The sequence below is a fragment of the Piliocolobus tephrosceles genome, chromosome 8 (genome assembly GCF_002776525.5).
Source record: "Piliocolobus tephrosceles isolate RC106 chromosome 8, ASM277652v3, whole genome shotgun sequence".
Classification (NCBI taxonomy): Eukaryota; Metazoa; Chordata; class Mammalia; order Primates; family Cercopithecidae; genus Piliocolobus; species Piliocolobus tephrosceles.
This window is the reverse complement of record NC_045441.1, coordinates 26,608,917-26,621,724: the sequence shown is the minus strand read 5'-3', so window position 1 is coordinate 26,621,724 and position 12,808 is coordinate 26,608,917. Positions and strand designations below refer to the sequence as shown.

General features: G+C 39.2%; 1 protein-coding gene across 1 annotated transcript; it reads left to right on the top strand.

Annotated features, from left to right (window-relative positions):
• The first annotated feature begins 1,629 nt into the window (after positions 1-1,629).
• SFRP4 (secreted frizzled related protein 4) lies at positions 1,630-12,362 on the top strand. The gene is made up of 6 exons (XM_023192780.2): positions 1,630-2,384; positions 4,014-4,094; positions 4,189-4,254; positions 6,115-6,313; positions 8,629-8,692; positions 10,633-12,362. The coding sequence occupies exons 1-6, from the start codon at positions 1,940-1,942 to the stop codon at positions 10,816-10,818; spliced, it is 1,041 nt and encodes a 346-aa protein (XP_023048548.1). The 5' UTR covers positions 1,630-1,939; the 3' UTR covers positions 10,819-12,362.
• The last annotated feature ends 446 nt before the right edge of the window (positions 12,363-12,808 follow it).

The following is a 12,808-nucleotide window of genomic DNA, read 5'->3' as shown; positions in this document are numbered from 1 at the left end:
TTTCTCTTGCTCCCCTGGTAGGAACTACAGCTGAAAATCTTTTTCGCTCAGTGAAGGGTTTAGGCTCATTGGAGTTTACTGCTAGAAATGGCTTGAGATGTTATCTGGACTTTCCTCCTCGTGTGATATTTTACTAGCCTGGCTTGGCATCTTTGGAGGTTGAGACCTGTTCCATAGGAACTGGATTACCTTTCTAGAGGGGCTTGTAAGTGTAAGAACACCGTGGACTTCCCCTAAGTTAGAACCACTCTTTGGATGAATCCTGAAATGTATTTGTCTCATTTATCCTTTTCACTTACTATGTTTAATTCATGTTCCCTAATAAACAAGATAAATGCATTTAAAGCTCCATGCCTTGACCACTGTAAATTCCCAGTAGACGTCACTTGCGCTTGTTGTTTCCTCAGCTGTTTTAATCCTTAGTCTTCAGTTTTAATCCTCAGTCAAAACTAAACTAATTGTGTAGGTTTGAGCTTTGGAGAGAAAAATTGTGTGCCTTAAATTTAAGTTTAACTATGTTTTTAAAGATTAACATTCAGAGAACATGTTTCCATATTGCTGATGCCCTAAAAAATAGCATATACTAGAAGTCTTACCACCTGAAGAATGATATACATCAATTTATATAAATAAAGCCTCCCTTTTATGTGGATAGCTGAGCCAGCAATTGAACTTACTACCTCTTCCTAATGCAAATAAGATAAAAGAGAAAGCAAAGCATACATATTTGCATCCCATAGTACACAGCTTCTTAGCTTCTACTCAACTCAAGCAACAGTCTCTGAGCACATCAAAAATCAAGATTTTAGGCTGCTGAGGTGGAAATCCTTTGGCATGAAGGATCAGAGCAGGGGAGACCTTTCAGATTGTGGTGTCTGATGTTTTCTCCTGGGTTCCACTAATGCTGGAGAGGGGAACAGGGAGTTAGAAGGAAGAGGGAATGTTGGAAGACATTTCCCAAGCTGGAAGATGCTAGCACACCTTCCCGCAGTTCTGTTAAGTTCCTGGAGCAGAAACAAACCAAGTGTAACACTGGAAAAATTTCGGCCCAAACTGTCTACTAGCAACAACAGCAACAACAACAACAAACCACACTCCACACAACTAAGGGCGGAGTGGGGTAATTTATACAACGTGTCCCTCCTATTCCGACATCCACTGCACTCTCCCCTGCCTCGCAGGACAGTGCCCCAACTGTCCTTAGCGCTCCTCATGCCGCCTGCCGGAGAAAGCAAATATATTTCAGAATTAGAGGGCAGCAGAAGCTTCTATTTCCCCCCAAATCTATACTTGGAAAAACTCTAAGGCAGAGGGAGCAAAGTTCAGTTTTCACGCCAAAGAGTGTCTTTCTCTCTCTTGAAATTCTCTCCCGCACCCTTTTGTATCCTGTGTCGAAAACAACTGCCAGAGGTTCTTTTTCTTGGTCCGAAGAAAAAAGACTGGCCAGACTAAAAAGGAGGGACTTCAGGGGGAAAGTAGGCTTCCAGCCCTGGGCTGCAGCCCAGAGGGGATGATGTCACCGCTTCAGCACCGAGGGGCCTGGGGGTGGGGCGGCCAAGGGGGAGCCCGCGCCGCGACTGCAGCTGCCAAGGGAGCATTCCGAGCCCACGTCAGGGGAGGTGTCCGGATAAATAGGGTCCCGCAATGGCCGTGGCTGGCTGCGCTCCGAGCTGCGGAGTCCGGGACTGGAGCTGCCCGGGCGGGTTCGCGCCCCGAAGGCTGAGAACTGGCGCTGTTCGTGCCCTGTGTGCCAGACGGCCGAGATCCGCGGCCGGACCCGGCCGAGATCCCGCTTTGCTACCGACTGGAGTTTGGGGGAAGAAACTCTCCTGCGCCCCAGAGGATTTCCTCCTCAGCGAAGGGACCGCTAAAGACGAAGGTGGCAGGAAGAGAAGGGCGCTTTCTGTCTACCAGGATCGCAGCGCGGGAGGGCAGTGCCATGTTCCTCTCCATCCTGGTGGCGCTGTGCCTGTGGCTGCACCTGGCGCTGGGCGTGCGCGGCGCGCCCTGCGAGGCGGTGCGCATCCCTATGTGCCGGCACATGCCCTGGAACATCACGCGGATGCCCAACCACCTGCACCACAGCACACAGGAGAACGCCATCCTGGCCATCGAGCAGTACGAGGAGCTGGTGGACGTGAACTGCAGCGCCGTGCTGCGCTTCTTCCTGTGTGCGATGTACGCGCCCATCTGCACCCTGGAGTTCCTGCACGACCCCATCAAGCCATGCAAGTCGGTGTGCCAACGCGCGCGCGACGACTGCGAGCCCCTCATGAAGATGTACAACCACAGCTGGCCCGAAAGCCTGGCCTGCGACGAGCTGCCCGTCTATGACCGTGGTGTGTGCATCTCGCCTGAAGCCATCGTCACGGACCTCCCGGAGGGTGAGGCCGGAGGAAGGATGGAGGGAGGCGAGGAGGCGCCCGGGGCTGTGGCTGCCATTTGAGAACTAGGCGGCCACACCTAAGGCTGCTGGGGGCTTCTGAGGCTTGTAGGAGGTGGGAAGAAATGGAGGAAACATTTTCTTCAGAAAAAGTCTGGTTTCCCCCGTAGGAATTTTAGAAGCTAGCGAAGGGCGCTGGACCCCTTAAGGGAAAAAAAAAAAAAAAAAAGATTTTGCTTACAAAGGGAGCCTTCCACGATGTTTGCATTTACAGTAGTAACAGAAATGATAATAGCAGCAAACAAGTGTTGCTAGGTGTCTGAGCAAGTGTTAAACACATTACACGTTATTCACTCATTTAATGCCCAAAATAATCTCACTAGGCAGGTGCCAGTACTCGCTCCATTTAGTGCTACTTCTTAAAAAGTTTTCTTCTGAAAAGCAGTAATGGTCATTGCTTCCCACCAGGAGTGAGATTTGTAATTGCAGTTTCCCTGGAAAATTGTGAGGTCTGTTTCATGGTCGTTGACCCCAAGCCAACTACTGTGGCATTTTAGTTAACCCCATCTCTACTTCCACTTCCTTCTTTTTTCTTTGGTCATTTGATTGTTTTTCTAGGAAGAAGGAAAAGTTTAAATTCACTTCTTGAAATGAAACCTAGGAATATTTTTGCATTATTTTATCCAGGCTTTCTTTGACCCAGGTTAGCCCACATTTAAAGAGACTATGATATTGCTGTGCTGGAATCTCTGAACTTATTCCCAGAACATTGCCATAAACATGAAGGAGGAGTGGTCAAGTGAATGGGGTAAATGGAAACTCCTCTCTAGTTTAGAGTTTTAGGGGAAAAAAACACATATTTATTGTTTAAATTATATAAATAATAGAGGGTTACGCTTGGTTTTGGTTATATACCTCTGAACTGTTTCTGCACTGCAAGATATGAGGTGGGGATTTGGAAATATTTTGGTTACTTTGATTAATATAAACTGTTAACTTGGAAAATCGACATTTCAATATGACTTTGGGAGAGAGTGATGTGATTTATCCAGTTGGGTTGTATATACCAGTGAGGTTAAATGGATATACATTCACATCAATTTGTGCTTGGATAGGCAAATATTCCCCCAGAGGATCTCTTTCCTAAGCTCTGGATATCATTATGAAAGGAGAAGTCAACAGTCACATGCCGCTTTTGCTATATAAATACATATTTTTTTAGATGGATCCTCGCTGTGTTACCCAGGCTGGAGTGCAATGGCACAATCTCAGCTCACTGCAACCTTTGCCTCCCGGGTTCAAGTGATTCTCCTACCTCAGCCTCCCAAGTAGCCGGGATTACAGGTGTCCACCACCTTGCATGGCAAATGTTTGTATTTTTAGTAGAGACAGGGTTTTACTATATTGGCCAGACTGATCTCAAACTCCTGACCTCAGGTGACCCACCCATCTCAGCCTCCCAAAGTGCTGGGATTACAGGCGTGAGCCACCTCACCTGGCCCATTTTTACTATTAAGTACTATTCTTTTGTGATACTGTGTTAGTTTATATCTTCAGAGGGCTCCTTATACCAGCTGGGTGAATAGACCAAATCACCAACCACGCCCTTGTGGCCCTGTTTGTGTTTCAGATGTTAAGTGGATAGACATCACAGCAGACATGATGGTACAGGAAAGGCCTCTTGATGTTGACTGTAAACGCCTAAGCCCTGGTGAGTTCTTTCTTCTTGGATGTTCCCTCTACTTCTCCTCTCCAGAGTGATTTCTGTACTCCTTCCAACTTTCCGCCTCTTTTGCCTTTTTTAGATCGGTGCAAGTGTAAAAAGGTGAAGCCAACTTTGGCAACATATCTCAGCAAAAACTACAGCTATGGTAAGTCATCTGTTAAAGCCATTGACTTTTGAGACTTGGTTCATTACAAAGCTGGAATCTCAATACGGTTGCTCTCATTAAAGCTAGTCACAAAGTAAAGAAAACAAAAGGTTGACTATTTTTCTAGTCGGTTATGTGAATTCTATTAATATATGGCACAATAACAACTGCAAAATGTCTTGCTTTTCTGGATAAATCAAGTGCAAACAAAGGAAATGATCCAGGTGATAACAATTACATGCATCAGCTTAAAAGTTTGACATCTTGATCCTCCTTGTCTTGGTAAGAAGTGCTGATCAGCCCGGATGGCACATCCCACCTGTTCTCTTCCTTACTGCTGCAGAAAGAATGGGAAAGTGGATCTGATTATCTGAGAGTCAGAGAATCAAGGCCCATAGGCCCAGAGAATTAAGATCTGCCTGCATATCCTTTTACTGGTGAATAGCTACAAATATTTAACATCTTAAAGAAATTGTGAAAAAAAATGTTAATCACAAAATCCTGTGGTTACACTATTGAAATAGTTTAAATGCCCTCCTCTCTCTTACTTGAAAGAACCACTCAGCATTTTCTTCCAAGAATAAGTCAATCATGAAATTTGAAATGTTTTAAGTAATTTCACTATTGTCATCTGAAAGTAATTTTAATTAACATATGTTCTTTTTCAGTTCAAAAAGAAATGTAAAAGGCACACATTTTAAAAATGTCCGTTTGGGCTGGCTACTTTATATTTCATTGCATGTCTTAAATTATTTCTGCTGAAATAACCTAAAGTGGTTTTAGGGAAAATGCTTATTTTGTTTGCTGACTTAGTTTTCATCTTGCAAATTGAAATTTTATATCAGTAAGAAACTTTAGGATATATATCAGATGTGAAAGTAGGAGGATCACAGAAACATAAAAATCTGAAAAAAGTAAGCTCTTACAAAGCTATCAGATTTAAGGATCATATTTAGCCAATATGGGTAATTCAGCAACAACAAAAAGTAGTTTATCTTTTCCTGTAGCTTTTTTTCTTAAAGCCTGCTGTATGTAGATACCATCCTAATCTGATTTACTTAGTCCCTCCTCTGCCAAGATCCGGCCTGAGATACTAATCTGAGTTTCACTGTCGTGTTGTTCTCTTGGGTGTTATGGCCTTGGAACGACCTTGATGAAGAAACCATTTTGTATTTAAGTCCTTTGGTGTATTCATAAACTGGCTGCCTGAAATGGAATCCAAGACAGAGAGAGCCATATTAGGCTGATTACAACTCTATGGGAGGCAGTAATAACAAGAGACCACAGAAACCAGCATTTAAAACTTGGTCAGAGACAGTGACATTAACAGCCATCTGAAATAACAGTTCTATCTCTGCTCACCATGGGTCTACTTTGTCAGTCTGTGAAATTAAAAGTAGTCCTCAGAGACTCCCTCCACTTCAAAAATGTTATGACTAATAACTATCTCTGTAAAACAGAAGAAGCTGAAGCATCAGATGAGTGATGTAAGAAATGCAAACCTTAAGATGACTTCTGATCTGAAAATATATGATCCTCACTTCGAATCACCACAGGGGAGAATACAAATACTGTGACTTTTTGCTGACCTAAAGGCAGAGAAAGACTAAAACCTGCTTTTCCGTTTGCTTTCCCATCTTGCAGTATGCCCCAGAACATTTAAGACAATGTTGACAATATAGGACACCATCCATTTAGCATATGACTGTGTGGGCTTTTTGCCTGCACTCAGGCCGCTTGGACATAACCATAATTACAGGAGTGATTCTTTAAGAGAGGCTCAGAAGTTGGCATGAATACACCATCCCTAGTTTTTCCCCAAAACCTTCAACAACACTTTTATCTATTTTTAAATTGCAGTTATTCATGCCAAAATAAAAGCTGTGCAGAGGAGTGGCTGCAATGAGGTCACAACGGTGGTGGATGTAAAAGAGATCTTCAAGTCCTCATCACCCATCCCTCGAACTCAAGTCCCGCTCATTACGAATTCTTCTTGCCAGTGTCCACACATCCTGCCCCATCAAGATGTTCTCATCATGTGTTACGAGTGGCGCTCAAGGTAGGCACAAAGAGGCAGAAGGAATTGTCTGCACACTGTTAGAAAAACCTCAATCTCAGTTAGCAGTCATGGTTTAAAAATATAACAAAAATATGCCAATGGCTTTTTAAAAAATTAGTTTAACAGATACCTCTGTTTGAATAGCATATATTCTAACTGTCAATTCTTCACAGGATGAAGGAAAAATCAAAATATGAGTATTTGAATAGAGTCTTTAAAAATCCATTTCAAAATTCATTAAGTGATTTCAAAATTTATAGGCAAGTCAATTATTTTAAGGAAAAAGAATTCTTTTCAAATCATTCAAACAATTTTAGAGTCACAAATACTAAATTCTTTAGGCCACTTTAATAGTTTACAGATCAAGTAAGCAGGCATCTGAGACTATAGTTCTGCATGTTTCCATATAAACACTTTACAATATTCGATAGAGTATTGCACACACACACACGCACAATTTAAGGTGATTTCTGAATCGAATATGTGATTCTCAATTCAAACATCACAAGGCAAAGTATAAACAAATATGTATATGCTTCACACACACTCATACACACAAATTCTAGCTGGGTGTATTTGTCTTCCTGGCCTCTCTTTCCTTCTTATTTATTTATCTATTTATTTATATTTTTGGATATTGGTACAATACTTATAATATAAAGTCAAACTCTTGAGCCCAGCCTCCATGTTGGGCCCTGTAAGTTGATTGCAGTATACTTCTCCAGCAAAATCACTCAGTTTTACATAACAAGTCATCCCTCCCATTCTCTGCTGTTAATGCTCATCTGTTTCTTCTAGATATAAACTAAAACTATTCTTCCGAAAAGAAACCAAAAACAACTTTGAGAACTAACTTCACTTTTCTGTATTCTATCAGTACTTGGGTGCCCTCCTTGCAACATGGATATCACCGTGTATTCTTGGTTTTAAAGCCAGACTCTGCTTGTATCTTGTCTCCCTAAAGAAGCAATCAGTGATTCTGGACTCATCTCTACCAAGGTGTTTGCATCTGCTGCAGTGCTAGAGATGCGGTTGGGGATACCAGGTTGCTAGTCATTTCATTCTATCTGGAGAGGTGAATGGATTATAATCCATTCCAGTAAAAATATTTTTGGATAATTGGGATTTATGTCCTCACAAATGATTCTAATAAATTGGTAAGGGTATGTAAAGATGATTGTGAAAATAAGAGAGGAAATCTGCTTTATGAGACCTGCAAAACTGGTGTAAAGTTACACTTGTTAAAATCATGCGATGCAATAGTGGATGTAAAGATAAATAAAACGGAGGAAAAACTCTTGAAACAGGTTTTAATGCACTTTATATTGTACTATACAATAACTTTCAAATGGATTAAATAGATAAATATTGTAAGAACTTAAAAAAATCAGGATAAAATTAGGTGACTAAATATATCTGAAAAGCAAAGTAACTTGTAAACATAAAAGTAATGTAAGAAATTACAAGGAAAAATATCAATATACATATTTGACTGCATAATATTATACACATAAAAATCACAAATAATGATAGAAAAGCAAATAAAAATTGATAGAAATACTTGCAAAAGATATGAAAAAATAGTAATCTTACTAAAGAGTTCATAAAATTAATATTTAAACATCGAGACCACGATATAGAAATATATGTACATAAATTTATATAGAGAAGTTCAAATAGTAATACAAATATAATACAAATAGTAAGTAAACATTTAAAAAATTATCTCCTTGATTCTAAATCCAAATAAAAACAATATTCCATTTTCACCTAATGCTTAATGTTAATGAATTGGACGAAAGTGCAACCATTTTGAAAACAGCTTGGCACTATGCATTGAAAATCTTTTTAAAAAATACATATCCTTTGACTCAGTTATTCTATTTTAAAAATTTGTCCTAAGAAAATAAGCCAGTGCACACTACTGTATACAGGGTTATCCAATGCAACACTGGTAATCATAGCTAAGCAAAAGGGAATTCAGCAATAAAAAAATGGCTGGATATATTATGGATATCCATATTCATAATATTACATTATTAACATTATATTTTTTAATTATTCTAATTACATCAGAAAATTTAGATCATAAAATGACAAAAGGAAATTTACAGATCATCTAAATACACAATGTGGTCTAATAAATGTAATAAATATTGTTACAAGGAGAAATGAAAGGAAACACCAATAAAATTAAATGGTGGATATGTGGATTATGGGGTAAAGGGTTATTGAATAATTTTTTTACAATTTCTGTAATTTTAGCTTTTTACTTTTGTAATAAAAATCTGCTTACTAAGATAATTTGTTTTCAGGATGATGCTTCTTGAAAATTGCTTAGTTGAAAAATGGAGAGATCAGCTTAGTAAAAGATCCATAGTAAGTATCATGAACGACACTGTGAAGATGGATGTAAGTGCACATAAAAGATTTCTTTAGAATTGGGGAATTCTTCCCATTGTCTCATCTCCAAGCTCTCATAAGAACCAGCAATAGCAACAGTATTTGTCTTTTGAATAGGCCGTTAAGAGTGTAGCTATTCTCACTCAGAATTTTTACCAGGAATCTGTCATTCAACTTCAAAGGTTGTGAAGTTGTGTTCAATACTAATGTACTGGTTATTTCCAAGTTAAATGAGCCTTTTGTTTCTTTATTACATGTAATTGTTTTAGTGAACCATGAGATCCTTGAGCAGACTTAATATCCATTGAGACTAAATCTGACATATATTTGGAAGGGTGGAAATATCTGATAATAAAACTTACCCTATCACTATACATAGCAGAATGTTTTCCTATATTTATAATAACTTAAGACTTTTGTCAAAAATCATACACAAAAAGTAACTGTTTTGCAGTCAAATCTAGGATTTTTGTGGTAACATCATAGAAATATTGGTAATTCAGTTAGAGGAGTTAAATAATTTTTTGCCCAGAAATGTGAAATTACAACCCAATCTAAAGACATCGGGTAATTGGTTTGAAATTTTTAAAGCTTCCCTTCTCTGCAAAATATGTCCATATTCATTAAGAAGAATTTGTGTTTACAGGTTCACAAAACATATTGCTACTGCCTGTACTCTCTTAGTTTGCACCAAACTAAGAGGAAAGTATATATTAACAATGACTTATGGAGAATGTAGTTAGAACACAGCCTCCCCTAGTCAGTGTACTTCTGAATAAGAGAACCAAACACTATTGTGTTAAGTCAGAGCTAAAACTCATGAGCTTCAGAAGCATGATTAGTTCTATTAGACAGGAAATTCTAGCAGGATTGGTTATCTGGTTTCCAGGACTACAGTAGATTAGAAGCATCAATACAGAAGGCAAGCAGACCGTGAGAACCTGAGCTTGCTGAGAGGAGAGCTTTCAATAATCAGAGCTGTGGGACCATTCACTTTTGCAGCGTATTTTCCAATAAGCTTCAGTAGGAATTTGAAAATATCACCACATGATAGCAACATACCATAATGAGTTTATTAGTTTAGAATAGACTAGAATTGTGTCGTAGCACAGTGGGGACAATGTTTTTCTTTTCATTGCATTCCTACTGCCTAGAATAATACCCAGCTGATGACTGTGGTCAAACTTTTGGCTGAATGAAATAGACTCTAAGCAAGCAGGGACATGTGTGTTAATATAAAGCAATGACAATTCAACTGGACTCACTTTTTTGTTGTTCCTTACTTGAGCTATTTAAAGAATAAATTTTTTTGCTATCAGAGAGACTTGATTTTTCAGAATGACTCATTTCCCAGTGGTTCTGGATAGCTAGTACATTAGCGGATGACTAGGTGTAGAAGGGGCCTCTTTCTTCCTTTGGATGTGGGAGAATGAAGTGAACAAACCTCTGACTTCCTAGTGACATGGGGTAAACTAATGCTAGTAGCCATGAAATAAGAGCCTTTTTAGAAGACTTTGCACTGTAGGAATGTTGCATTATCGGACTAGTGGTCAAAAGTGCATGGGTGAGGGCCTCTGGCTCTGGAGTCAGAGTGGGTGAATTTGAATCCTGACTCTGACATTTACTAGCTCTGTGGCCTGCAAATAACCTCTTTGTGCTTGTTTCCTGCCCCTGTCAATGGTGCTTATTTGGAAGGACTGTTGTTTCAATGAAATGAATGCATGTGAAAACTTGATCACACACTGAGCACTTTCCGAGTCACCTGGTACCTGATAAGGGCTTGACATAGGGTAGCTATTACAATTGTTACCGTCATTAGTATATTACAGTGAAAAACTTGCCTTAATTTTCATATTAGCTGAGCACCATAAAGGGGTGAGATAATTTAATAGTCATGTTTACAAATTGCCTTTCAGCAGTGGGAAGAGAGGCTGCGGGAACAGCGGAGAACAATTCAGGATAAGAAGAAAACAGCTGGGCGCACCAGTCGTAGTAATCCCCCCAAACCAAAGGGAAAGCCTCCTGCTCCCAAACCAGCCAGCGCCAAGAAGAACATTAAAACTAGGAGTGCCCAGAAGAAAACAAACCCGAAAAAAGTGTGAGCTAACTAGTTTCCAAAATGGAGACTTCCGACTTCATTACAGGATGAGGCTGGGCATTGCCTGGGACAGCCTATGCAAGGCCATGTGCCCCTTGCCCTAACAACTCACTGCAGTGCTCTTCATAGACACATCTTGCAGCATTTTTCTTAATGCTATGCTTCAGTTTTTCTTTGTAAGCCATCACAAGCCATAGTGGTAGGTTTGCCCTTTGGTACAGAAGGTGAGTTAAAGTTGGTGGAAAAGGCTTATTGCATTGCATTCAGAGTAACCTGTGTGCATACTCTAGGACAGTAGGGAAAATAATGCTTGTTACAATTTGACCTAATATGTGCATTGTAAAATAAATGCCATATTTCAAACAAAACATGTAAGTTTTTACAGTATGTTTTATTACCGTTTGATATCTGTTGTTACAATGTTAGTGATGTTTTAAAATGAGATCGAAAATCTAATGCTTCTAAGAAGGAATGGTAGTGGAATGAATGTCTAAAAGATCTTTATGTGTTTATTGTCTGCAGAAGGATTTTTGTGATGAAAGGGGATTTTTTGAAAAATCTAGAGAAGTAGCATATGTAAAATTATAATGTGTCTTTTTTACAATGACTTTTCAGCTCTGTTTTTAGCTAGAAACTCTAAAAACAAAAATAATAATAAAGAAAAATAAATAAAAAGGAGAGGCAGACAATGTCTGGATTCCTGTTTTTTGGTTACCTGATTTCATGATCATGATGCTTCTTGTCAACACCCTCTTAAGCAGCACCAGAAGCAGTGAGTTTGTACCATTAGGAGTTAGGTACTAATTAGTTGGCTAATGCTCAAGTATTTTATACCCACAACAAGAGAGAGACGTCACTCATCTCACTTCCCAGGACATCCACCCTGAGAATAATTTGACATAAAAATGGCTTTCATGTGAGTGCCAAAAATTTGTTTTCTTCACTTAAATATTTTCTTTGCCTAAATACATGTGAGAGGAGTTAAATATAAATATACAGAGAGGAAAGTTGAGGTTCCATCTCTGAAATGAGAATTACTTGACCACTGGGATACTTTAATCAGAAAAGAAGAACTTATCTTGCAGTATTTTATCAACAAATTTCATAACTGTGGACAGTTGGAGGCATTTATTTAAAAAAACAATTTTATTGGCCTTTTGCTAACACAGTAAGCATATATCCTCTATAAGGCATTCAATAAATGCACAACGCCTAAAGGAAATAAAACCCTATCTAATCCTACTCTCCACTACACAGAGGTAATCACTATTAGCATTTTGGCATATTATTCTCCAGGTGTTTCTTATGCACTTATAAAACGATTTGAATAAATAAAACTAGGAGCCTGCTATACATGTGTTTCATAACCTGCCTCCTTTGCTTGGCCCTTTATTGAGATACGTTTTCATGTCAAGAAAGCAGATACCACCTCATTTCTAACAGCTGTGTTATATTCCATAGTATGCATTACTCAACAAACTGTTGTGCTATTGGATACTTAGGTGGTTTCTTCACTAACCACACTGAATAAACATCTCAATAGTCAAATGTCTGTGTGTATCCTTCATTAGTACCTTGGGATATGTTTGTTTACATAGCATTTTCGGGCCTAGGAGTATGCTCAGCAAGGAAAGTTCTTGATCTTGTCAATTATGCCCCAGAATGCTTGGAACATCAGTGGATGGAAATGCTCATTAAGTGTATGGTGTATGGAAACCCTCCCTGAGATTGTTTCTCCTTCTCCATATTTATCATAAATTTAAAGTTGTAACTGGTGGCCACCTTGGACAAAACTCCTCCCTTCATCTGTGAACCATCAGCTGACAACATTCTCAGCACTTCCTATACTCCTGGCCACTGGGAAATAGTGATTTGAGCCCCTCAAAGTATATAAATAAATGAATGGATGGATAGATGATTGATAGATGGATAGAAAGATAGATGGATGGATGGATGGATAGATAGATAGATAGATAGATAGATAGATAGATTTC

What these genes read in the sequence shown, in the direction of transcription:
- SFRP4 (XM_023192780.2), top strand. Translation starts at nt 1,940, where the DNA reads ATGTTCCTCTCCATCCTGGTGGCGCTGTGCCTGTGGCTGCACCTGGCG. An exon ending in CGTCACGGACCTCCCGGAGG is followed by an intron (nt 2,385 to 4,013) that starts GTGAGGCCGGAG and finishes TTTGTGTTTCAG; the next exon opens with ATGTTAAGTGGATAGACATC. An exon ending in CAGCAAAAACTACAGCTATG is followed by an intron (nt 4,255 to 6,114) that starts GTAAGTCATCTG and finishes TTTAAATTGCAG; the next exon opens with TTATTCATGCCAAAATAAAA.